Genomic DNA, 27,769 nt, shown 5'->3' with positions numbered 1-27,769 from the left:
CGGGCTTGTGCAGATACCATAACCAGGAAAGACAAGGGAGGTACCAAAATGCCAGAATTTGTTAGGGTTTTGTGTGTGTAAGGCAGAAGGGAAAAAAAAAAAAAAAAAAAACCCAAAACACACAAAAAGACCAACCAACCGCACACACACACAGTGCAGAAGACTACCTGCATCAATACTTTTTTTGCGCAACGAAGGCACCACTTCGTATCGCAGGCAATGCTGCGATGCAGAGCAGCTCTCAGAGAGGCGCCGGTGTCACACTCTGCCTGGGAAGCTGCAAAGCTGAACAGAGCGCAAGATCTGAAACCACCCCGGTGACGTGACAGAACTGCTGGAAGCTCATTCTGGGGAGCTCCAGAGGAGACAACGGATGCTGAAACCTTCTGCCTGCTAAATATTGCAGGACCGCCTTGATTTTCCTTTGTAGATGTCTCTCAGCAGCTTGGTAGGGGGTGTAGAGCATAATGGCTTGCATTCAGTTAGAAGTGGCCAATTTCCAAACTGATGTTGGGAGAAACAGGTCAAATATCTTCCTTAGGCAGGGCTGACAAGGTAGGAGGACAAGGCTCAGAGGTGCAGAAGCAGGGAGAGCCTGGGAAGACTAGGACTAGCACGGGGCAGAGACAAACGAGGGGACACCAGAGGCATGGAGGAGATGATTCAGGATTTCTGAGAAGGCAAAAACAAAGAAGCAGCCAGTGAAATTATCAGGTATCAGATGTAAAACTGACCAAAAGACAGACCCGTCGTTAAACTGTGGAACTCGCTGAACAGGACACCATGAAGACCAAAGGCACTCGTGAAAAGGGAAAAGGTGCTCAGAAACCACAGCTCTACAAGCAGGTTTTAAACACGAGGTTCCCAATGCTCCTCCTCTGGCCTGGGAGATCCTGACAGGGACTGCTAGCCTTGAACAACRCACCTGCTCTGCTGGTCATAGTGTTATGAGGAAGACCAAATTTGGGAACAAGGTYGTGACAAGATGATTTTACAACCAGTGCAGCCTCCGCTGGGGAACAAAGGGAGGAGAACACCAGTTKTCTCCATCCCAGCTGTGAAGCAGTGGACATAAGCTCCCATCAGCTGCCAGGACACAGACTCTTGCTGTAACCAGCCTGACACAGCCTTGATTAGTGTTATGTGAAGAAAAATGCCCAGGAATGGTCTTGTTAGAGCAGCAAATTAGCCCTTTGCTGCTGGCAAGGATTGCTCTTGACTGCTCTCCCACGTAGAGGAAAATGCTTCCAGCATCACCTGCTCCAGTAACTGCTGTGAGGGGCTGGGAAACGCTTCAGGCCGCCCAGTTTCCAGCYGTCCTTCCCGAGGATTAAGTCCACAGTACCAGGTCAGCAGATGTGACCTGGTAGAAGAAGTGCATCCTGTAAAAATACACAAGAGATTTCAGCAAGAGAAACATTTGTGCCAAACGCTCATTAAAAAAAAAAACGAGAAATCAGAGCACACTGCTGTTTTGGCTGACTCTACCAGCCAGACAAAATCTTACSAGTGAACAACTGAAGGCATCTGAGCCAAGCCTCGAAACAGTAGGAGAGCAGACAGCTACACGCACGGCTGCCCGCCTCTGCCAACCTGCTGCCAGGGTTTTCAGGCCAGGAGGAGTTTTCTCTCCGCTTGAGCCAAGCAATCTTGACCTTGCATTGATAAATGGGTTTTTATCCAGTGCCCACATATGAAGATAATGCGCTGGCAAAAGCCAAATTCAATGACTTAGCAGCACTCATTCCAACGCAAAGTGCATCAATAGTTGTCGAATCTGGGGGGRAATGAAGCTCCAACACTGACAGTCATCGCTCTGTGAAATTTATGAGGACTGCTACAGACTATGAGCAGTTCTCTTCTTTAAGAGGATGAAAAAATGCCTTATGGGATGAAACACAGAGGGTGACAAGTTCAGTTTGTTCAACAACCYTTCCAAATCAAGGAAATCTCCAACTGTGATCACTTTGGTTCAACACATAAACAAATAAGCATTTTAGCACTAAGCTGTTTTAAATATACATTATTGCTGATGATGTTAACGATAGAAACTTAATTATTTAAAAGTGCCTATGTACGTCAAGGTAGTGAAAAATGCAGAAATCGACAACCCTCCCAGCATTTTCTTTTACACCTGCCATTAAATCAATTAAAAATTACCATTACCTCAGAATTAATTGTGTGTTTTATACAGAAATTACTGGAAGAGGTTATTTGTTTTGTGTTGCACAGGAGGTTTGACTTAATGGCTGTAAAGTCCTGTCTAGGTATTTCAATAAGTTGCCAGGACTATTGGGTAAAATACAGGTGTCCAAAGATGCAGAAGCTAACCACCCTTTGCAGTTCCAGCAAGGACATGCATAGGCTAGAGCATATTGAGCAGTTCTGAGTCAAAATGCAATTAAGCAGACCTATTGCTACACCTCTTCTTGCAAAGTTGGACAAAACTCCTAATGACCTGATCTAACTTTGGAGTTGGCTCTGTTTTGAGCAGGGGATTCAACCAGAGACCTCCAGAGSACCTGGATCTGGGACAGGATCTGATGTAGTTCGGAGCCAACCTAAACGCATCATTTACACAAAGTRAGACAGAAACGTCAGGACCCTCCAGGAAAGCGATTCAGGGGCAGACAAGCACCAATCTCCCTTCTGCTCCTCTGAACGCCCATCGCCAACGACCGTACCAGAACGGCAACGCTGAGCATGCGCAGGGCCAGGCTATTGGGGGACACGCCATGGGGAAGTGGGTTCTGCATCACTCTCCGGACCCCTTTACCCTGGGAGTGCTCCTGGGCTCTGGCCCAAAACGGGTCACTGAGCATCTCTTCTCCACGGCGATTATCCCTGCGCGCACCCCACTACAGCAGAAGCGTACTCATTCCTGCCTGGACAAGGTCCACTCCTGGTGCGCTTCAGGCCCAAGTAATGTGCCTTGGGGCAGGGTTTTTGTTGTTGTTTTTCTGCTTTTTTAAATACAACCAAGTTGGGAAAGTCACAGGAAATAAAAACAAGAAAAAAAAATGCTGACAAATGTCCCACTGTAATTGAGTGAGAACACAGAGCTCAGCTCCACGGATTCCCAGAAACATGGTCCAGATGTGGCTCTCCACAACGGCGCGGCCAAGCCACAACCCGAGAAATGACTGTCCCTAGGCCTGGGAAACTTCCTGAGCATCCCTTCCAGCCATGCCAAGCACAGCACACCGTGCCCCAAACGATACCAGGCCAAAGACTCGAGAAAACACAGGGTTGTCAGCAGAGCCTCGGGAGGTCCTACCAGTCCCTAATATTGAAGGTCTGGAGCGGAGGTATTGGAAACAGTCACTTGGTCCATGCGTAGCCCAGCTTTCTAATCTCTTACGTGTGTACGTCTGAGCTTGAAAACATGACCTGTCTCTGACTTAAATCCCTAGCACCTGCCAACCAAGTGAAACTGAGAAAACCTGTGTTTCGCTGGTCTGCAGCCATCCCCTCCTTGAGTAATATCAGAGTCCGAGCTCAGCTTCGTACCTACTGAAACCGGTCATCCTTTTATAAAGGGCCTTGTTCTCAGTTCATCACGTTTGCAAAGACAGAGCAGAGGGTGCACAGACCACGGGTGGGACACTCTGGACATCGCCGTATTATTTACGGCCAAACACCCAGCACACGCTTATTAAAATTGCTCGTTGGCACGCAGAGGCCCACCTAGCTCGCAGCTTCAACAGCGACCCATCAGGACAGTCGCAACAGCGTGATGGATCCCCTCGAGCTCTTCTCCCCCTAAAAGGTGTACTCAGAGCCTYTGCAGTGGAAGCTCGCTAGGTCCAAGCAAGTCTCCAGGCCTGCAGCCCATCCCCAGCGCGTAAAAGAGGGATGCTGCTAACTCAACTGCCAGCGCACACTAGGAGAGAAGCGATTCCTCATGTCCAGAGGCCTAAAACCCTTGCAAAGGCAACACTTGACAGCAGCTAGAAACCCCAAAGCAGTCACACAGTCTCCCACGTGGGAGCAGAGTGCCTAAATAAAATAAACGCTTAAACTGGCTTCGCTATGATCACAGTCTTCCGATCCAGCTACCGAGTGGAACGGCAATACGCAGGCAAGCAATTAGCCCGGCTCTCAGGCGCTGAGACGCCGAAGCCGAGAGCTAATGCTCTCCAGGCAGGAGTGCATTAGGCTGCTTGATAACCGTGGGAGAAAAGCCAGGCAGAAAACACTGCCTGCAGAAGCGAACAGAAAGAGCATATTTTGGTTAYGACTCCCAGCGTGAAGCTTGTTAGAGCTGAGTTCTCGTGCCAGCTCCGCCACAGGTGCCTCGCAAGACCGTGGGCACACCACTTAACTGCGGTCTGTCCCTGTCCCCCCGTAGGCTATGGATACCTCTTCCTCCCCCTTGTCCGTGCAGGCTGGGAACTGCACAGTTTTCCTTTAGCTGCTGTGCGCAGGAGCCATGCCAGGGGCTCAGGTTGAGGCCTGCCCACGCTCCCATCACGCAACCGGCATCTCTGCAGCCCCGTGTCCTGCACAGCCCAGCGGGAACGGCGCGTTGCCTGGGGATCAGACGCGGCGATGGTCATCTCCCGCTTGCTCAATCTTCTCCAGCCACCGACTCACCCTCACCTTTGCTAGCAGAGCGGCTCAGCCAGAGACGGCGGCAAAGCTAGCATAACCCCTCTCTCTTCCGGCAGAGAAAATGAAAATGATGGAGACTGCGAGACTGGGGGAGTGCCCAAAATCCCCTCCAGGAGAACCTCCAGCCACCTTCAGAGATCAGAGCAAACCCACAAGGCAGACTGTTGTGGTCTGCTACAGGGAGAGCCAGAGGTCCCAAGGGAGGTGGAGAAATGAATCCGGCCTCCCCAAATCACAGCCCTGCGCCTTCATCTCCRTATTGAGCCCGAAGAACTTCACCCTGGGGTCAAGGTGAAAAAGTCCCTCCCTCCTCTCTGGTGCAAAATCGGCCTGTAAAAACCAGACAACTAACCAGTAAAGCTAGGCTAAGTCTGCAAAGAGCATCAGGGAGGTGCACATCTCATGTTTTTGGCAGATGGCCCTTTCGCCAGGAGCATCTGCCCAGCCTTACTTCAGTCCGGTGCTTTCTGCTGACAAATCGCTTCATCCACATCCACGAGCCCCACGACACCCGGAGCGTAACCGAAGCGCACCGCTCCGACCGCGGAGCCCTAAGGCGCTTGCAGAGCTCAACGGGACATCGCCTCTCCTCGCAGCGCGCAAAGAGCCGCTGGCCTGGCTCGCTCCGCAGCCAGCTCCCTCTCCTGCCAGCCACAGACAGGCTACGTCATCCGTCACCTCCTGCAGGGCCACCCAGCTCATTCTAAGTCGGTGGTCCAATCCGGCCATCTCCGAAGCCCCCCTCGGCGAGAAGGGACGCGTTGGCTCCYGATCCGCCGGGCGCTGCTGTGCTCGCAGGAGAGCCGCGGGCTCGCGGGGGACTCACGGCGTCAGCTCCTCAGGAGAGGGAGCCAGGGACACGTCCGGGCTCCGCGGGAGGCACACCAGACACACCGCACGTCCGCGCCTGGCCAGGAGCCGGGCACTTCACTCCCTGCCCATGCCTGGGCCCGACTTTGCCATTTCAATAGCCCCGATCTAATCGGCCGGGCCGTCTGCTGCGTCCCCTTGCAGGTGCTTGCCCTGGACAGGCTTTTGGGGGAAAAGATGCAAGAGCTCGTTCTGCACAGGAGCCACCCTCGGGGCTCGTGCCCGGGCCAAAACCCCTCCGTGCTGCAGCAGCATCAGCTGCTTGCCAGCCCGGCAAGGTTCCCCCTTCCCCGCAGCAAGGCTGGGAGGAAGAGCCAGAGCACCAGGGCTGCTGCCCTGGCCTGTCGAATAGCCCGTGCCGCTCTTCCGGCGTTTTCCAGGGYGGATGGTGGCACGGAGCTCACGCGAGGCGCGGCATAGCTAAGCTCTGTGCGCAGCCAGGTCTCCCCGGTTGCTCACAGCTGCTCTCTGCCCGCAAGCGACCTGCAGGCAAGCCTGTTCCTGCTGTATTTAACAGAATTTAAACGACCCCTTTCTCCTGGAAGAACTTTAGCTCTTGGCTAAGTACTTTGAAGTTTCCAAAGGAAAAGTGAGGTCTGAGAGTAAAATATTCTTCCTTGCAGCCAAATTCCTTCCCTGAAACGCTGTGTGGAGATCCCAGGGCCTGTTTCTGTGCTCTTGATTCAAGCAAACCCTCCTGCCACCCTCATTCCCCCGGCTGGGGGAAGTTCTTCTACTGGGGAAGACACTCTCCCAGTGCAGTGGGGAAGATTTACTCCCTACATCCCACAAGAGAGGTTGTCTCCGATTGCTATTATTCCCTTTATCAATAATTCACCGCGCAGCCACACTCCAGCGATACGCTCTGGATCACGTCCGCGCATCTGCGCTGTCTGTGTGGTTTATAAGCTCACTACGGGCTGAAAGAGCAGCCGTGAGTAATCACGTCTCCTCTGATATTGCTTATGCTCCCAGCGAAGCAGAACGAGTAACTCACGCTGCAAATGAGTCATGTCCCCTGGAAGCTTCTCGTTTTAGCATCCCGTCGAGGAGAGCGGCTTTGCAGAAGCACCTGCTAAGAACTGCAAGCCCTCGGCGTTTAAATAAATAAATAAAGTGGAGATAATTAAAYGCCATATTTCAACCTTATAGGATGAGTTCCAATAAAGGGACTCTTTCCCCTTCCAGAAAATCCAATACAATTAAATGATTAAAACAGAAAAGCAGACATAAAACCCAACGAGGAGTGGGCAGACAAGCCGTTATGAATACAGATCACATGCTGAAGTCTTCAGCAAGACTCACTCACTCCCCCGTTATAAGTACAAGCCTGTTGCTGCTCCCATTTATCTTTCACAGGATAACAACTGTGATGCACAAAGCTCAGGATTAAAACAGTGCAATTTCTTAGCAAGAACCCATTCGACTCATTCATCCTGTACACACACACACACACAATACACATGCGTTCCTGCCTCATTTCCTACTTAAGAAATGATCACTAGAGTATGTGACACCATCTCAGTACGTGAATCTGCCGTCTCTGATTAAATCCTAAACATCAGAGTGATTTATGGCTCCGAAGATGCGCAAGTGTCCTTCGCGACTAAATTAGGCGCAGGACGAGAGCTGAAACATGACCTACCGCTTCCCAGTTGCCACCGGGAAACTCCACAACCGCAGCGYGACGAACTAGCTCGGATGTCCGAGACATCTGTGCGCGACAGCAGACGTTGAGGAAGCCTCTCTACCTTGCAGACTGTCTTTTCTCCGAAAGACTCAAAGAAAACGCCAGCTTCCAGGGGCAGGGAGCAGAACAGGGGGCTGCGCAGGACTCCCCTCCGCCGTTCATCACACTCCGGCCAAAAACACTCCGACTGCTACCAGGAAGATTTTTCTTTCCCAGGAGAGGTTTGCTGTCACCTACAAGACACCCCGGCCTTCCCAGGTGACACCTGTAAGACCTGCATGGGACACATCAGCTCCCTTTCGACTGACAGYGACCATCCTACGGGTGCTTTGGATTCTGCCCTCACCGCACTTTAAATCAGCGCTCGGACCACACGCGGAGACTCTTCACGCTCGGAGGCCTGTCCCCAGGCAGCCCCGTGGAAATCGGCGTACTGCAAAAGGTGTCGCGCGTGCCACCAGGACCGTCTTGCCAGGGAGGACCGCTGCCTGGCRCAGGSTCGGCTCCGGCCCAGAAGCATCCAKCCTGCCCCAAACCACGCTCCAGGCTCCTCCGTGGGCTTCGCAAGCCCAGCCAGAGCACAAGAAGCCTGGGTGGCTGCTTCTCGACCCGGCCGCTGCCTTGTGTGGATGTACAGCTCTCCTAAGGAGGGATCATCACATCGTTACATCCCTCAAYGCGTTGCACRTTTCGACATGGYGCTTCACAAATCCTTCCGAGGGAGRGCAGGAAGCATCCCGTTGCGGGAGAGCGGGATGCTCTCCAGGCTRGTTTGAGCAAGACGGAGGGCAAGAGATACGGTTACGGCAGTTTGGAGAAGACTTCCTGAGGGCAGCTCCCATAGCACAGCCAGCACCGCCAGCACACACGGGGAAAGCTGAAAATCCCAGAAGCAAAAGTTGGCTTTTCCGCTCTCCGGGCTCACTTATCTGCTTTCTGGAAGTCTCCGATAGCAGTCTGCAACTCTGCTGGCAGGAGCGATGAAAGGACGGCGAGATTGCTCTGCGGTGAGGCGACCAGTCAAGAGGATTAGCCCTGGGGTGGTGTAGCCGTAATCAGAGATAAGTCGCCGCTACAGACATCAGATCTCTGGAGCCAGACCCTCTCTCCGGGAGGAGCACGACCTGAGCCCCATGCGGGACCTCGGGCAACAGCAAAGCAAAGCCCGAGCCCCCCCAGGCCAGCAGATAGCCCATCTTCTCCATGCACCGCTGTGACTCATGCCTGTGCACGCACGCGCAAGAGCCGGGCTCTCCCTGCCCGCCCGCGCCGCCGTGGACGCAGAGACCGTTTGTCTCCGCCTGGACCCCTTCCCATTGCTTCTAGCTGGGTGAAATTAAATGGAAAAGAAATTCGATTAAGAAGGTCTCGTCTCGCACAGAGGGATCCTTCAAAGCCGCTTCCCGCAGCTGCCAGCAGCTCCGATGGGAATAGCGGGCCCTCTCGTGCCGACAGCCCAGGAAAGGCAGGCTCCGGGGTCCCGCAGCCGAGCTCCGGGAGGGGTTTGGTGGCGGCGCCGCGGCCGCTCGTCCGGCTCTGCCGGCAGGAGGATGCACCGGGGACCGGCAGGGAGAGGCTCCGCGTTCCCCGAAGCACGGGGAGATGCCAGGCCCCGAGGGCTGGGCGCACGGCGGCGCCGCTGGGACCGACCTCACCCGGAGGAGCCAACCGGCTGGATTTCCAGGCGGTTCTGCTGCAGCGCTGGACTGCGGTGGCTTAGACACGGATGAAAGCGTTTYGGTGAGCGAGCCCTGCAAGGGCAGCGGCGTCCCAGGCTTTGCAGCAACCCGGGGAGCAGGAGAGCAAAATAAGGAGGGGATGTTTGTACTTGCACCAAGAGGAGAGCGGCGGGGCAGAGCTGCTACGCCAGGCCAGGGAAACGAGGGGACGCGAGGCCTCCGTCGCCATTTACCCGGAGACTCTGACGCGGTAAGACAGACTAACAGACGGAGACCTTGCTGTACCCTAATGCGCTGCAGAAGATGATGGTACTAGCCGACGACGCTGCAGACGGCGTGGCCAGCACGATGAATCGGAGCTCTGCAACTTCGGGGGAGCAGAGCAGTGGGAGGGGGAAAAAGAAAAAAGAAAAAAAAAGAAAAAAAAAGAACCACAAGGCTCACGGCTTCCAGCCACAGGATTAAGGGAAAGGCAGTGTCCCCCTCGGGGGGGCTCACAGCTCTGCGGGGTGGCCGGGCTCCCTGTGCCCAYGCAGCCACGTCCCCCGCGCAGGGGCCACCACCCTCGGCGCGTGCAAGCGCCCGCGCCGTCCCTGGAGCGCGGCTGATCTGCAAAGCGGATGCCCTCACGGCGTCGGCGAGCGGGTGCCCTGTCTCGCCACCCGGGCTTGGCCCCGCAGTCCGAAGGGACCCCGAAGCAGCAGCGGGTGCCGTTCTCTCGGAGTCCTTCCTGCAGGGAGGTTGAACGGGGTCATTCCTGCCATYCCCAGTTTCTCCGGGCACGCCGGCACCTACGCCCGGCACGCACGTAACACCGCCACTGCGGCCATGGGCAAGAGGAGGAGGAGGAGGAGGCAGGAGGTCAGCGGTGGAGGAAGCAAGGCAAAACCTCGCAGTGTTTGCAAACCGTTGGGCCGGAGCGAGCATAGAAGAACTTCCAGCATCAGCTGCGAGCGCACCCGGAACGCACCAGCGCCGTCCTCTGCCAACAGCCTGAAGCCTGAAAACGCYGCGACGCTCCGCGCAGCAAGCGGCCCTGGCAAAGCCCCAGCGGCTGCCCCCGCGCCATCTCTCTCTCTGCCATCTGCCTACGCAGAGGCTAAATCCCGGCACGCCTGCAACGGCGTTGCTCCGAACGGGAGCCCGGCAGGGCACGGCCCCAGCCCCCATCGCCGCTCGCAGCCCCCCACTCCTCTTCCGCAGCGCAAATCATCCGAACACGCGGAGCTGCCCCCGAACGCTGCTGCCGYGGCGGGATTAGCGTCGGAGGACATGTCTCAGGATATCTGCTCACCACTCACCACTCCTGAGCCATGATGGAAAGGAGGATGGGCACCACGTTCCCGAGGGAAGAGCAAAAAGCCGCCGAGCGCTGCACCCATCGCCGGGAGCCCGGACGGCTGCAAAGGCTCCCGCGTCGACGCGGGCAGCAGGATGCGAGCGGAGCGCTTGGGTTGGGCCCCCGGAGCAGGGCAGCAACGAGCAGTGCCATCTCCACCCTACATGCCAGGACTTACCGGGGCAGGCTGGGACTTACCGCCGCCGTCCGTCCATCCCTCCGCACCGAGCCCCGTCGCGGGGGTCCGCGCACCGCGCCGGCCAGCGCTGCAGCCGCCCTGCGGGAACGGGGCCCTGCAGGCTGCCRGAGGGCTGCAGCGACCGCGGCTTTGCAAACTGCCAAACGCGCTTCCCGAACCGGCTGGTGCCTCCGCTTGACCCTTGAACATTGATCAATTAACCTAAAACACTAAAAAAAAAAAGTAAATTGATAAAATTTAAAAGCAGCAACCACCTCTCCTAAGCACAGTTCTCATCCCAGAGAGGGAGAAGCACCAGAAATCAACTCGAAATTGCTGTTGAATCTCAGCGGAAAAATTCAGCTACTGTGCTGATAAGCAGCAATATAAATCTCTAAGCTGGAGAGGTAGATCATTAGGGGGAAATGTTTAGAGAAATTAGACCCTTTTTTTTCCTGCTTCTTATGCTAATAGGGAAAAACAGGCTGATTTGCRGGAGAACAACATTTAGCAATATCTAATCCATCAAAGTCCCCATCTGTTCTCATTCTCGTGCCGAGTTTGTCAAAAATCAGCCTTCCTTCAAACGCCACCACCGTCCGTTTTAATGGTAAGAAGCCAATTCTGGAGGGAGTTGTAAATAAACGGCTTCTGCAAGCCCAGCCAGAAAAAACAGGCACGGGCTAGGCCTGAGCAACAGACACACACGGGGGGATTGCCAGGATTAAGGAGAGACGGCAAAGGGAGCAAGGGGATAGGGGAACGACTAATCGGTGCGTGCGGCCAAATAAATTGGAGCGGAGGCAGGTTCGGCGCGGTCAGCCAGCGCAGGGTTAACGATGCCAGGAACGGCGGTCCTTAAATCAGGATTACRGGTCTGCACCTCTGCTGCAAGGGTTGCTCCCGGAGGAAGCGGCATCTGGAAGCAGTCCCATGCCGGAGCCACCTTGCAGGTGGGGACGGGCAGCCTCGGAGCTCCTCCTGCAGCCGAGGGGGCTCTCCGGGACCTGCGTGCCGGGCCGCGAGCTAGCTGTTCCGTTTTCCGGGGAAGGAAGAGGCAAGGCTGACAGCGCAGGAGGCCTGCAGGGGACAAGGGGAATTTGCCCCACTCGGCTTCTGCCGAGGGCAATCCTGGGGCGTAACCCTAAACCGAGTCAGGCAGGAAGGGGAAAAACCACCTGGAAGTATCTTTCCGGTTCTCTGTAGAAAGCCACGCTTAACTAGTTTATTATAATATAATAATTATGTAATAATATAATAATAATTATATTTCACCTATTCATTGATATTGAAGCAAATGGAATATCGATATACTTAATTCAAGCAAAACACATCATGGAGCAAATCTGATCTCCAAACTTGGAAATTAAGGATTTAAGTAACAAGGCTTATGCCCCCATATTACTCTTTGGGGGCAGGATTATTCTCTGTGGTTCATACAGACAGACAAAAAAAAATGCTCCTGCGTTCAGCTGAACCTGGCGATTTAAGCTGCGGAGGTGGCTTTTCCTCCAGTATTTTCAACAGCAGGGATTACCTTCTCAGAGCGGGCAGCCCCGCATGTGACAACCGTCACTTGGCACACGTCGGCTTAGATGTGGTCAGGTTCGTTTCCTTCCCACAGGAACCGTTGCCAGTAACGTGGCTCACCTGCAAGTCTAGCGGGGCTCCTACCGGGATGTGCACGCCAGGTGCAGGCACGGAGCCGAGCTGACTCCCGGCATCGCAGCGAGCAGAGGAAAGAAAACCTGACGTTTGCTGCCCTGAAGACAAAACGGTCGCTTTTATTCTCATCCACCGGGCAGAAAATCTAGACGGCAGCAGCTGCAGCACAGCGGCGAGCCCCGGGGCAGGACAGCCCCTCGGTTCCCACCTGCCCTTCCCAGCGCAGAGCCTTTCATCCCCCCACCCCCGGCCCGCTCTGGAGTTCACAGCTTTCCCCTGCCGATGCCGCTGCGGGAGCCAGGCGCTTGGAAAGCCCTGGCCTCGGCAGGAGACAACACGGAGCAGCCCGGCTCCCTCCGGAGCAGCAGGAACCCTGCTCCTGCCGTGCAGGGCTGGGAGCCCAGGCAGCGGGATCGGTGCCTTCGCGGGAACGGCTTTGCTGCCCCCAGCCGTCTGCTGCCTTCGGAAACTCCCTCCTCTGCCGGCGGCCCCAGCTCGGCACTTTTGGCCGAGCTGATCTGCGGTGTAAAAAGGAACAAGGAGCACGCAAAAGCCGGTTAAGTGCAAACGGCGACGGCTTTTCACGACATGCTTGTGTGTGAACTGCTACAGAAACCCAAACTCACCTACATGACACTTCCTCCTTCAAGACTTCATTGTTCTTCACAGGAAAGAAAACAGAACCAGCCGGAGCTGCTCCATACCATCTTTGATAAATACAGAAGAGAAAGAAGATTTTATTCTCTGCGCTGCTCTCCAGCATTTTCTCCTAGGACTGGAAGTTTTGGGGATGATTCCAGTCACAACATGAATCCATCCATCCATAGCACAAAGTATAACAGATGGACCTTTTCCTTCTCTATCGTTATCTCTAGCCAAGACGCGTGTTGCTGCAAGGTTATTTCCTGCTGCGTTTCCTCTAGGTCACTGTTAATCATTAATTTCCTAACGTTCCTTCATTCAGAAAGTTCTCATTCATCTTTAACCTGTATTTTCCATTTTTTAGTTCCATGCCACCTGGTTACACTACAGGCATCCGTAGCGTTACATGACATGGCTTGGCCCCTTCTCACGGGGATGTATTATTCTCATACTTATTGTTTCCTTTAGAACAACTGAAAACATTATTATTGGTCCATTTAAAGCCTTTACCATGCTCTTTTAAGCTATTTAATTACTTCAGGTCTCTCTGTAGAAGTAACATTTCCTCCAAGAGTAACAGAGATCCAAGCAATCTTTATGTAGCATTTCCAGGTTGCTACCACATGGTCAATTGGCTCCTTTTACTCGCTTTGGCAGCACAATTTCTTCCAAAACTCTCCAGCGTAAAGTTAGATCAGCCCATTTATGAGACTTGCTCCAAAGCCATTAAAATATATATATATATACCCAAAGCTGAGCAGATCTCTGCACGGAGCATTCGAGCTTCTCAGAGCAGTGTGAGGAGCATCAGCTCTTGGCCAATTAGCTAATTGTGAAAGACAAAGTGAACAGTCCTTGAGCTCAGCATGCACATGGCCAGACCTTGCCTTTATCAAGAGGAGAAACACCACCTGCAAACTCCCCAGAGAGCTCTGTAACAGCAGCCAGATCCTGCCCYTAGTTGCACCAGAAGCTGAAAATCCTGTATTAGGCTACAGCCAGGTTCATGATTTCCTGGGTGTGCAGAAAGCACATGAAGTGTTTTCAAAAGCGACCACGGGATATCAGAATAACACATTTTTTTTTAATAAAATGTAGTCAAGGGACTTCAGTCAGCATTTCCTGCAAAAGAGGCCTCTTTATTATGTCTCCGTTGGGCCCTGCTGGCAGCCTCCTCCAGCCCAGGAAGGTCTCACTACGCCACCACACACGCATTTTGGGCAGTTTTAGTCATCGGTGCAGAACTTCAGCGAAGCATCAAGACAAACAATCCTTCCCACAGGGGCTGACAGCTCCCAGCAGGGTTTGTTCTTTCTGTCTCTCACTCCTAAGAAAACATACAGAAACCTCCAACAAAAACGCAGATCCTACTCAGCTGGGCCTCTGGCTGGCTTTAATGATCACTCACCCTTCGTGGCAGGCTGACAACTAGCTGTAGCCTCGACGGATCTTAAAAGGGCTCTGAAAACTGATGCATCAAACCGTTCTGTCGCTTTGAAAAACTGYGACGACATCTACCACATATATCAAAACTGATTATCAACTATTGTGTTTAAAAATAATATTGTAGCAGAAACGACACATAAATTATTCTTCCTGAGCAAAAGATATTTTGGAAACRTTTTTGTTTTATTTATTTTAACATTTCACTTATCAGCTCTTGTGTTTTATCACCACTCACAAAAGATCTTTCAGCAACTCAAAGCCTTTGGGAAATCTGGCCACAGACTAAAGCTCCAGCCCAGAGTGGGACATATCAGATATAATTTTTATTAAAGGACATACACAGAGCACACACCAAAGACTGCTTAAACTGAGTACTTTATCTCAAGGTATCGTTTAAAAAAGTCCTATTCAAATACAAAGCAAATAGCCCTGTATAAGGCCACGATTTCTATCTTTTCCAAATATTTTAAAAGGGGGTGGAGAGAGAAAGAGGGCTCTACCCTGGGAGAGCCAAGACACTTTTCCAGTCATCTAAGAAATCAGTCCAGTAAACAACCAGAAAGATCCAACAAGGGAAAACATGTGACATTTTCCTGGGAGACTCAGGGACTGAAATAGAGTCTACATGAAGAAACCAGCCGGCCCTGGTAAGGAAAGGCTTTGCTCAGACACTCTTCACTGTCACTCAGTAGCAATGTCACATCCACTTGAGAACCAAGAGAAAAGGCCAAACAGGGTCTTTGCATAAGCGCTATCACCCCTGTGTTATTCCTGGGTTACAGCCAGTCTGCCACCACAAACATCATACCTGAGGACCACAATTCAGTTTATACCCTGCCCGTGTCTTCTCATGCAGCATTTCTGGTGGCTCTAGGCTCTCTCTGTTGGTTCAACGCAGAAAACACGTGGAATTTAGGCCATCTAAATACAGCACTTAGCTTCCTTGTTTTGGTGTTTGTTTTTTTTTTTTTTGATAGATGAAGCTGCATTTCCAAGACAAATACACACTGTGGCCTGTCAGTGAACGAGATCTTGGTTAATCTGAAAAGTCAGATGGAAGAGATTTACAGCAACTGTGCTAATAGCAGGTCTGAGCTTCACTGAAACAGAACAAACCTTGTGCAATGACATTAAAGGAGCGAACTGCCTTTCTTCGTCACTGTGGTGCCTATGCGTGTGCAGGGAATGCTACAGGGAAGGGCCACGCCGGTTAAACTTGCCTATGGCTGAAATTGCAGGGATACAGGATGCTATTTACAGAGGTCAAGAAATCTATTTCGAACACCCCTTCTCCTTCAGCTGATAGTCTTAGTACAGCGAGCATTCAGAGGGCAGTAGCTAACTGCCAAGGAATTTAAAAGATCCAGAAATGTAATCTCGCTGAGAAATTACCACTCATACCAAGGGAAAAAAGGGCATTGAGGTTCAAACTGAGCACAGCAGACGTAAAAGGCTGGAAGGAAAAGCAAAGCTAACAAAAATATTATCTTTAATGCACTGCATTAATTTTTTTTTTCATCTAGCATTTCYAAAACTTCTTGATTTAGAAGGCACAATTTAACTTTTAAATGAACCTTTTAAGAGACACCCRGAAGGCTTAACTGCTGTCTTCACTCTTATGATACAAGTATTTTAGAATCTGCTGTCACTTYGAGGGCATCAGTTTTATACAAGTTGACCGAACAGACCTCCTTGATTTCTGGCTAGTAAAACGCAGCTCAACTCTCCAGGTTGAGAGAGGAGCCATAAAGCCACCCAAAACTGGGTACAGAATAAAAAATTACTGATTACCACAGAAACTGTGCCAGAGCCAGCAGATGTTCTCACCAGGTTTCTCAATCAGACTTGTAGAAGCCAGCACATCAGTCTTCTCCCAAACCAAGGTCTTGAAACTTTCTGGAGCCACAGAGCAGCATGGCTAGACCAAAGTTAAGCTTGTATTGTCCTCTCTAAGTTCTGGTGGAATCAAAAGAGGGAAGGAAAGTTCTGCACTGYGATGAAAAATGCATCATGACTGCTTCTCTCTGGGCACAGGGGGGCAGCTGATTTGTGTCAGTCTCCCTCTGTTTAACAAGTCAGCTCAGGGGGCACGAGCTTACAGCTCTGGGAACCTGTAGTGTCAAAGCAAAGTAATAGCCGCCGATCGGGGATCCTAACAAGGACGCCAGGATATCCTATTCCCACCTGCACATGTAGCAGAGGAAGACAACAAAGAGCAGCGAGCAGTAGAACAAGACAGGGCAGAGCTGTGCTATGGCAGCACCACCAATTCAAACCAGCRTGGCGGTATTATGCACAGAATCAACACCCCTGTGATACGCTTCAGAGGGGCAAGAGAGAAAGCACCTCTTGAAAGATCTGCTCAAGACATTCAAGGAGGAAAGAGCAGGGTGCTTGTCTTCTAGTGCACGTAAGTTGACAACGTGAGCAGATAGCTCCACACAAGAGGACAGTGTCCCAGGGCAAGCTACAAAACACTTGTCCACAAGGACGTGTCAGCCAGGATGAAAATCCAGTACAAAGCTGTATTTCCTCTGTCATAACTCATATAACCAATAAAGCAGGAGGTGGACAGAGAGTCTCTCTAAGCACAAGTCATACTGGTCTGCAGCCTGCACAGGCTTGACAGACTCAGTGACTCTGAGCTGTCAGGGTAGAGGAATGAGTCYAGTGAAGATATATTCAATCTGTACTGCTGAAAAACATGTCTGGCTTCCAGCTACACCACCAGGCATTCTTATACCAGCCATCACGTCCCAGCATGGGCCAGCACTTCCTGCGTCTTGAGCAGGCACACACTTTGAGAAAGCAGAACTAGAAGCCCAGATACTTCCCACAACTTCTGCCGCAGGAGACAGAAATGAGTGCCAGGGCAGCTAACAGAGCCCAAGGAGCTACTCTCGTGTAGATAGTTCAAGGCATGTGTGGCATGGCTATGTGATGAAATAAATTCTCAAAGGTAAAGAGGAATCAGTTTCTACTGTGCAAAAGGTTGGGCCACCATGATCTACCTTGCTCTTAGCCCATGCAGGATCCTGACACAAAGCATTCCTCTAGTTACTGCCCAGCAATGCGATCCTGCAGATATTCATGGAACCTGCACGTAGCAGCTGTCTCCTTCTAAAGCAGTCAGAAAAAGGTGCCCGTCTTTTGAAGGCATTGGGCCAGTTGATAAGGCACATTCAGGAAGAGGGAAGCCACCGCTGTGGTCCCGGCTCTCAGAAAGGAGTTCAGATCCACATTGACAATAAAAGGTCTTACTGCCAGGCTAGAGGCTGTGACACTTCTGGGCACCTTCTCTCCTGCCAGAGCTATGTCACAGCACGAAAAATTTAACTATCAGTAGGGCAGGACCAGGAAGCAAATCACAGTACGCAGGTTTATGGCACTTTCCCGGAACAGTGTGCTAGGACCTCACTGCAAGGCTAGATTTTGTTTRCAAGAAATTAAGGTCAAATACAAGAAGTGCTAGGAGCAGGAATATACATATACTCAACCGCTTCACCAGATAAAGTAAACATATTTATTCCTTTCATAGATTAAAGATGCCTATTGAAACATCAGATGTGTACCTAGAAGTAAGCTTTCTCTATCTGCCTTGCAATTAAAAAAAGGCTATAACCAATGCTAAATAGAAATGAAACTTTTATCTAAAAAGTTTTAAACAGCTAAATCTAGAAAAGTGAGGAAAGAGGGCAGGTTGAGGCAAAATCTTCTCTCTAGAAAGTTATTGAACCTGTACTAAAGCCCACAGCAAGACAAGGAGTCCAGAGAGTTAAAGAAAAGTTGATCCAACAGTGGACCCCAGGGTGCTAGCCAGACTAGCGGCCAGAAATAAGATACAGGGAGGAAAGAACCAAAGATGGTGCTTTTCAGGGTCAAATCAAAAGGTTCAGTTGATGCAAACAAGGAGACAAGACAGCTTCAGAAGACAGACCCCCTCTTCTTTAAGTAAAGAAGTCTTAAAATTAATATTGACATTGCATTTTGATGTTTCTAAATGCTGAAACAGTGTTATGGCAAACTGAAATTCCTCCTTCCCAGTCAATCCTKGCCACAGCTGAAACTGTTTAAGTTTCAAAATCAACCCCATGGGAGACTAGCAATCTGGCAAACATTGACTGCTAGCTAAACAGACAGCTGCATTTTTGTGTTTTATGAGGTYGGTCCTAATTATTTTAAATACATAAATTCCCTACTCTTCCACTCAATGTATTATGTCTAACAGAAAGTAGTAGCTGATCCAAAGGAAAAATAGAGCCAAAAGTCAAACTGAAATATATTTAAGTTTGCATGAACTGCCCCCTAATTCCCCAGGCAATAGGTATTCCTTGTTCCTGTTGGAGAAACTACAGGAGTAGTTTTGCCGGAAGACTCCACGCACCCACCCACACTAGTAAAGAGTGGACATGCAGAGCTACCATGCTCTCAATGCTCAACCTGTAAGAGAAGACATGGAGGAAAGAGCAAGGGAACAGGCAAGACAGACTCTTCGATGACAACTGCCGATGGGCASCCAGTAGTTTTGGACTGGATCAGCTGTTACTCAATAGCGCTAGGAGCATACCTTGCCTCTATTTGCATCTTCCTCAATAAGCCTCTTTCATTTAAGAATTCACGCAATTCTGAATGAAGMTTCCCACTGTAAGGCAGACTCGCCAATGCTGGCCCCTTTGGCTGTTAAGATCTGATATACAGCGCGTAGGCAGAACAGAGGAGGAGTCCGTCTGCAGTGGAAATATAATTTGCATGCATTTTAGGCAACTACAAGAAAAATCAAATTAAAAACAAAGGACTGAATTTTAAACATGCGTCAACTCCAGCCTACATTCTTTTGCAACACAAGAACTCATTTATTACCATCACTATCTAAGCCTGGTAGGCATGAAAGCTCCTTCCCAAACCACACAAACCATTTAACCGAAATGATAACTGGTCAGCTCACACTACCATGAAATACCCAAGACAGTCTTGATTAAGAACCACAAGTACCTCACCGCAGCTTTAGTTTGAATTGTTACTCAAATCTGTCTTCTCAAAGGCGTTTAWCACAACAAGTTCATTAGTTATGGTGTCACAACATTTTTTTCCCATGGAAACAGTTGCAGTTTTTACTTCATTGTTAGACAGCAAGATACTGCTTGCATCTTGTAAAAAGAGAGACATTGAGAACCCAGGAATCCAAAGCTGGTGGTTATTTTTTACTTGAAGAATCTCTGACAAATATTAAAAAAAAAGAAAGTATTGTTACAGTTAATTCATTCCTTCTGGAATTAAATTGGACATGCTTGTTCAAGGTGATGATATGAAAAGGGCAGTCTGACTTTTACAAAACTGATATTCAAGCATTATCAACACACACAAAGGACAGGCTCTTATACACATTYGTTACATTGCAACCTTAGATCAACCTTAGTAAACATCTTTGGAATACAGATGAAATAAGCAACTTAGATATTCACAGGAGAAAACCCTAACATTATTAAAAATACGAACAGTAAAATTTAAGAGATCGGCAAATGCAGGTTCYCTATGGATAATCAAAACAGTACTTGCATAAGTTACAATAATCACAAGCATAGGTCTGCAACACAAAAGCTGGATTCCAGCAACTCGAACACTTATGACTAAGAGGCAGTTTTTGAATTTGTTTGACTACTTGCCTAAGGCAGGGAGGCAGTAAGAAAAGGCAGGAGTGCGGGAGGCAGAGGCAAGGTAGATTAGTGCTAGAATTTCTTGTTAAACCAGGAAGCTAACAGGAAAGCAGCAAGGAAAAAGGTTGTGTTTGTTCTTTTAAACCTAAAAGAAATGTTAGCCAGAAGTTATCAGTATGTACTTTCTATATTGCACAATCAGTTTTAAAGTAACTAAAAAATTAGAAAACCCTAAAAAAATTTCTGGATTTGTAACAGCTACATTTAAATATATTCCAAGCTGAGTTACCCCATACACTTCAGATTTTAAAAAAAATTCAACGCTTTTCCCTATCAACAGCACACAGCATTTCTGTGTTCCTTGTGAAATACACCATTTACCAAAGACAATGCCTCTACTTCTCCTTAGTAAATCATGGAGTTATTGCTTTATTTTACTAGTGGCAAAGGCTAAGATCTACACTTTTAGAGAATTTAAGGCAAACCCACAAGACCAACACCTTAAGGGCATTTACGATACACACTGGTATTCATTCACACACCAGGAGAAGTTTTGATATTTTAAAAAAAGATAGGAACACTTAGATTTTAACTAAAAGGATTGTTTCAAGCATTGCAGTTATCTCTTCTAAACACATAACCCAGTAGATTTTTTTTTTTTTTTTTTTGCCTGGGATAAGTAATCCCAGAGCACCAAAGTTCAGAGGGAAAAGGGGGGGGAGAAGGGGGAGAATCACGGGAAGAAGTTGAAGGACATCTTATTACGACTTATTCTTACTCATCTAAAAACTTTTTGGAAGGTTTGCTCAGATATTTGGAAAGCTGCATCACTTTCTTCCATTCCTAATATGCAGGCAGAATTATGTTTTATCAGATATACATAAAATGCAATTTACAAAGAAATATTAAAGACAAGACTTCAACAAAAAAAAGTAAGTATCCTTAACAGCTTTACACAAACTGATTCACCTACGAGAACTATAAATATTGTTGGGTTTTTTTAGCAATTCTTTCACACCCCACAAAGTTCATTACTAGCTCCTTGTCTGACAGTCTGCCTTCTTAATAATCCCATCTGGCAGCCACGCTGCAGTGAAAACATCATCAAGGGCACTTCTGTGCTCACAGTCTCAATGACTCGCAATCAAGTTTACTATTGACACAGATTTGTCAACTGCCTGCCAGGCTTACAAGCCCACTGAGATGAAAGCTCAAAAAAGACCAGCAAGAACAGGCCTGCTAGAAAGCTTAAGTGTCCTCATCATTAAACTAACCTTTCACTTGCTTATACTTCAGAAATTAACTGAAGGAATATGGAAATTTAAGGAGTGCAAGATACAGCTTATATGCATTCTTTTTATTTCTACACAGAGAAAATAAAAATCAGAGAAAACAGACTACAGGTTTTTTTAAAAAATGATTAGGGTATATTGTTTTAAGATGATTTTGTGAAAACAGAAAAGATGACATTCTGTTAAAAAAAAAAAAGTAAGTAGTTATTTCAAGTTGAGACCAGGTACAKCCTGGTTGGATTTTTAGTAAGATTTGGTTAAGCATAAATTATTGATGATGTATTAACAACAAGCAGAGTTCTACTGCCATACAGCAGGATGAATGGGTAGGATTCACACTCAACAGAAGTGTACCCTACGTGTAAACTAACCCCGTTTGAATCAGTCATTGCGACTTGCTACTTGTTATTTCTTCAGAGTAGAATTACTTCACCAAGAAGTATAGTTTTCTGTAGTCTTCAGAATAGAATAAGAATCTCCTATTCACGTTCTAAAAGCAATCAATGCAAATAGTAGGTTTCTAGTCAGCCAGAGATTCTGCACTACACAGCGCGCTTCCAGTAACTTCCATCTGCGAGGATGGCAAAGACAAGCACTCCGGCTTTCGCTCACTCCACCCTAACTCCAGCACAGTGGATGTGAACAGTCAGCAGAAGCACAAAATGTACTTCAGAAGGGAACTTCTGCTCCTCTGAATAAAGGTAGTAATGTCATTATAGAAATATCACAGCAACCTAATTACAGAAAAATTTATATTTATTTTAGGTAGTTGTCTATACAGGAGATCACTCCTTCAATTACAGTTAAGGTTTCAAAAAATGACAGAAACGTCTCAAAGAAAGAGTGCTTCAGATTATTTCAAGGGAACTTGATTTTGTGCTGGATCAGAGTGAGTTTATTACTCTGAAGAGGAAGATCATTTCCCAAAGGAGCTTTGGGGTATTCTTGAGCTTGTGTTTTAGCTCCTCTGGATCAGTTCTCCCTGTCACTTGTCTGTGCTCTAGTAGCAAATGCTAACTTATCTTTACTTATTTGCCAGCTATAGCAGGCACACAGTATTTGAAAGAGCAGAAGAGTTGTGTACCAAACTAATGACATTGACCTGAACACTCCCTTACAAACCAAAACAGGGCAGAAGAGCACTCTTGACGCACTTCTAGAGTTTTGTGCTCAAGTTTTTTCACCATGCATTAACTTCTGGTTAAAGAGAAAATTCACACTGAGGACTGGGTCAGGAGTGTATGCTATTTCTATTGGCAGGCAGAAGACACAACATCTTGCTTTCTTCAGAAGCTCATAGTAATTTGTCCCAAATACATTCAAAAAATAAATGCTCAGAAGCTTGTAAATAGAAATCAGAAATAACTTTTCCTCAAATACATGAAGGCAGCCAGAAATTACTTTGTCAATACTAAGCATTTTATATGGTACCTCTGAACTTTCACATCCTCAGCAAGCAGAATAAGCAGCCTGCTGAACTATGAATGAGATGTTACATTCTTCCGCTGCTCTTCTGACTTCAGGTCAAAACAGTGTCATCAGATCATATTTTTTCCTCCAAACTGGAAATAGAGAGCTCCGATTTTAACTCATAATGAAGAAGTTGGCTTGAAAAGTCAGGAGAGTAGGGAAAAAGAAGGCAGAACAGAACAATACAAGTATTTTGCAAAACGCATCTTCATTCTAGCATAAGGAAAGTCTTTCTTGCTAATGCTTATTCAACATTAGCAAGTTGCTGCTTAGTTTTGAAGACAACCAATATATTCCACATTGGTCTCAGCAACTTACAAAATGAAGGGTAGCCTCTAGTAAGAGATTTGGATAAAGGAAGATTAGATTTTTTGTAGCACTCATTGTCATAGCAGAAGAACTAGATCATTTATAACATTTTTTTGTCACATAAAAAGCCTGGAGAAGGTCCCATAATTTAAGGAATTTTTCCCCCTCAGCATTTCTTCAGAGCCCAACTAGATAGATTTATACTGAGAAACCTTTCTGAATGCTTCAACAGCAAACAGGTTAGTGCATTTTCCTTCCTAACGTTCCCTAATGCAACAAGTACACTGGCTTATATTCTGTAAAACAACTATGGAACAAGTCATTCAAAAAGCCACGCAAATTATTTCTTGGCACTTCTCTGCACACAGACAGGAGAAGTTTCAGCCATTTGCAACAGCATGTTTTAGTTTTGAATACCTGATGCCAAAGATATTTTAAGTATATCTTTTTTCTGAATTAGTGAAATGCATCAATACTATCATGACAGGAGTCACTCCTCTCTTCAAGCTGAAGGATTTGATACATTCAACTCCTTTTGAGTTGGTGACTCACAAACAGTAATCCTGCATGCAAATAAAACTAAGATTTATCCACTGTAGTAGCAGGGTTCACTGGGCGCTGTCTTACAGCATTCATTGAAGAGTTTCTGTTGGACACCTCTTTATCCTCTGTTTCATCATCTGAAAGATCTTCCTCATCTGCTTCTTGCTCTTCATCCAGCTTTTTCAATAGCTGAGCCGACTCTGGAGCTAGTTTTTCTTAAGTGGAAAAGAAAACATGACACACAAATAAGAAAGTTATCCTGTGAAATACACTTTTTTTTTTTAAAAAAAACATTATAGACCAGCTCAGAATTTGAACAAACTTAAGCCAGATAATATTTTCAAATAACAGTCACTTAAAATTTTGCACAAGCAGAAACTTCTATACTAGATTTCCTGTCCTGCTGACACAAGCTACATGYCAATTTTTATTATATAGATTTATCAAACAGCTTCACTGAATTAGAAGTATACAGCGGGCTTACTTGAATAAGGGTACTGCTGTTGTCTGTGCCTTTTGGATGGACAGAGACAGTCTGCTAAGAACACCATTATCTGAAACCGAAGAAAGACAAATTTAAACCTCTTAGCATTCTCTACATCAGTGTAACACAGTAGTCATATGACAACCTATTTCAAGTGGTTTACTTACAAGTCCCAGTATCAGTCCTGAGAAGAGAGTTGCCAACGCAAAAATGGCATATGAACCCCAAACTGGTACTCCAACACTTTCTGTCAAATAACCATGGCAATGCTAGAATGAAAGACATGGGAATCATTTCATGAATAGCTAAGTATCATGCCTGTTAAAATAAAATAAAGCTCAAATCTAAGCACATACCCTGATCCACATTGACAGCTGAAACAAAGCAGACATACTGCTCATCCTGAAACAAAGCAAAAAAGAGTAACTGAAAGAGTCTTTAAGCCAGTCACAAATCTGTTCCAATCTGCCTGACTAGTCATTATTTAGACTCACACTGAACAACTTTCCACTCATGCCAGGTTTCCCTTCTAACCACTTTGCTTTTTATGTTCTGTAACTTTTTTATGTTCTGTTATGTCTTTTACTCAGCAAACACATTTCCTTTGAAGCAGCCTTTGGTACCAACACCAGGTTTATTTATCATACAATATTTCAAATACAGACAATTACCTACCCCAAAACTTCTTCAACTTGTACCTGCTGACATGAATTTCAGTGACTTTTATGTTATAAATTATATTTGGAACAACAGGCTATGAGAAGCAGCTGGAACTCTACTTAAGAAATTAAGAATTAAGCATCTGGATGTTATATTTAAAATAGATTGATTCCTTGTTTTTCACATAAGTGAACAAAACCGGGCTAACTGCCAGATATAGTCTGCTGGTTCTGATATTTCACTGTTGTAAGACTTCAGCATTAAGCATTCACTTTTTCTAAAGAAAAGGAGAATTTGAAATATTAAGCCAGGGTAAGTTGCTAATAAGTGAGCCACAGAAGTGGGCAGTTGTGAACAGAGGCGTGCATAATGTTTCACTAGGCACAAACACAGAAGTAGGTGGTACTGTACACTTGCAATAGAAAACTTATGAATCCTAAAATTAGTACTCCTGCACATACATTCCTCCCTGCGGGCCAATATGTTATAGAAGCCCTATCACACAGTTTCAAGATTCAGATGGTGTTATAAGTACCCAAAGTAACAATGCTGAGCTGCCCAGAACAGCCACAGAAAATGGAAAATTTCAGTCGAGAGTAACATTTCTTAAACTGAACACCTAAAACCCAGCCTCCTACAGCACACTATGACTAATGTCTCTCAACTGAGAAATAAAACAGTGAACAATTGGGTTCACTTCCCTCAACCAAAGGTGTCCCCAGTGTGCATTATCCCACAGTCACTTAACTCCTGAAATCACTTCTTTCTCCCCATCCCACAGCACATGCAGCAGTAACTAAAAGCACTTCAAAGCCACCAAACCAAAAGGTATTCCAGAGAGCATCTTCTCAGACTACAGGGTATCACCACATCACTATTCCCTAACCTTCAACCCCTCCACACTGCTTTTAACTTTACTACAGGTGGCAGTGCTTTTTTAACCAAACAGTCCCTATTACACAACTATGTTGCCACATTATTTTCAAGTTTTTATTTGCTAACTTTCTAGAATTTAGTTGGGCAAAGCAGCTTTCTGCTGTATAATCAAAAGAACTTCAAGCGTCAGTAAGTTACCTACAACAGTTTAATAAAACAATCCCTCCAGCTACACTTCTGAAACCTTAAAGTAAACCTTGCTCAGGAGACCTTTGCTATGCTAGTATACACAATTCTCTCACAGCTGAGGAATGAGGCATGACATACACTACACACTCGCACACTCCTTASTAGCACAGAGCCGCTGCCTGAGCTGTTAACAAGCTCAGGACCAATATCCACCTCTGCTTCCGCATGCAGCATCAGGTGTGGCACACCTAAGAATCCGTCTGAGCATGCCCTTGAAGTACATACGTTTGATGACAAATTTTTGTAAGAATCATACCAAAACTTACAGAAAAGAGGAAGGACCAAACCATGACGAAACAGGTTCAATGGACTTCCATTCCTGATCACTGATGAAATTTATGAAGTCAGTTTTAGTTCTTGCACCCTGGTATCTCCTAAACTCTCCATCTTTACAACTGTAAAACGAAAAAGAGACGTTTTAGTCCAAGCATGCAAAATTTGCTTCCGCTTACAAACATATTTTCTCCCTTCACTCTGCCTATTCCTTTTTTATTTTATTTTGCTTTAGACAATATTGTTTCTAAAATGTTTTCTGAGTATCTTGACTCCAAGTATAACAGTGCATCTTTGCTAGCTTCAGGTTGTGATCCCATAAAAAGATAATAATCATCGTAATAAAATTGCCACACAATAGCATTAAGACCAACCTACAGAAAAAAGATTGCAAAACAGAAACACCCATGAAGGGAAGAAATAAATGAGGCCTGAAGGGAAAAGAAAAATATTGGCGGCATTGTAAAGTCAGATTAGATAAAAAAAAATGGTTCTTTCTGTGCAAAGTTACTCACATTCTTACAGAGCTTGATAGATCTCGTTCACTTGTACCAAAAAAGGAAAATGACATTTCCTCTCTCCTCCAAAAAACTACCACACTGTATACTTACTGATAGATGGTAGGAAGAGCTGTTATGATAAATCGTCCACTTAATCCTGTAAGAAAACAGGTATTTTCAGAACAGTAGTGCATTGCAACATAAGAAGAAAAGACTAGAAACACTTCTTATACATCTTAAAGTTCATAAGAACAGCTGCTTCCAGGTATCAATCTTTAATTCTGATCAAACACAAACTTGTGCATATCAACAAAGTAGGGCACAGTTTAAAAGAAGCGTCTCAGCACAAGGAGAGAGATATCTGGGGCAAACAACCATTTTACTTGACTATTTGGGCCTTAACTCTGCAGAAAAAGATCCTCTCTTCTTCCACGTGCTCTGTAACCTCCAGTGCTTGCAGACAATAACCCAAGTAAGACAAATTTCAGAAGTTCTAATGCGACTTTGGAAAAAAGTACCAACTTCAAGGTAATTTTTACAAGGTTGGACAAGTTTTTTTTTAAACAAATCCCACACAAATGTAAGGGAAATCAACAGAACCTAGCTTCAGCTGAGAGAGATGAGACTCCTTGCATTCTCTTTTTGTCAGCCAAGAGAGGTACTGCTACAGGGGAGGACCAGACGACCAAAACCAGATTCTCCTTCTTTATGATACTTTAAAAATAAAATCAAACATCTTCTTGAAGTTCTGCAATCCACTCAGGAGGAAACCTCTAGTTCCTTTATGTATGAAGAAAGACTAGATCACTTAACCCACATAAAGCAATCTGCCTTCAGCAGAGCTCACTAAAGGATCTGTATTATTCGGATTTAAAAAAAAAAATAGGGTCAATACTTTTAAAGCAGCACACTTACACCAGAAGTTTTGCCTGAGTGCCGAACAAGTGAGAAAACACAAAGGGGGGAGGGGGTGTGTTATAAACGCCCACACAAGCCCTTCTCACCTGGCTGCTCGGTCACATCCACTTTAGCAATATTCACCTCAAGATCTTCCCCCCACTCGGCAAACTTCTCCCACTCGGGCTGCAGGTTCTGGCAGGCGGGGCACCAAGGGGCATAGCTAGAGCCAGAGGAAAGCTGTCACCAAAAGGGGGCCGGGGGCGGCGGGGAGGCGCCGCTCGGCCCCCGGCCGCCTCAGGCGGGGCCCGCTGAGAGACCCCCCCCTCCCGCCAGCCCCGCGCGCCGGCGGAAGGCGCCGGCCCGAGCAACCCCCTCCCGACTCACAACTCCACCATCCACTCGCCCTCCAGCAGCGCCCGCCACGTGCCGTCCGTCA

General features: G+C 47.3%; 1 protein-coding gene across 1 annotated transcript; it reads right to left on the bottom strand.

Moving 5' to 3' along the window:
* Positions 1-1,334: 1,334 nt before the first annotated feature.
* On the bottom strand, positions 1,335-27,763 carry TMX1 (thioredoxin related transmembrane protein 1). The gene is made up of 9 exons (XM_026056102.1): positions 27,718-27,763; positions 27,438-27,553; positions 26,545-26,590; positions 25,927-26,055; positions 24,232-24,277; positions 24,043-24,144; positions 23,876-23,945; positions 23,476-23,606; positions 1,335-1,382 (listed from the first exon to the last, which is right to left on the bottom strand). Exons 1-9 carry the CDS (start codon positions 27,726-27,728, stop codon positions 1,350-1,352), a joined length of 684 nt encoding a protein of 227 aa, XP_025911887.1. The 5' UTR covers positions 27,729-27,763; the 3' UTR covers positions 1,335-1,349.
* Positions 27,764-27,769: the final 6 nt, after the last annotated feature.

This window comes from Apteryx rowi, unplaced genomic scaffold (genome assembly GCF_003343035.1).
Source record: "Apteryx rowi isolate R43461 unplaced genomic scaffold, aptRow1 scaffold_13, whole genome shotgun sequence".
NCBI classification, from domain to species: Eukaryota; Metazoa; Chordata; class Aves; order Apterygiformes; family Apterygidae; genus Apteryx; species Apteryx rowi.
Note: the sequence above shows the minus strand (reverse complement) of the source record. Positions and strands in the feature narration are given on the sequence as shown.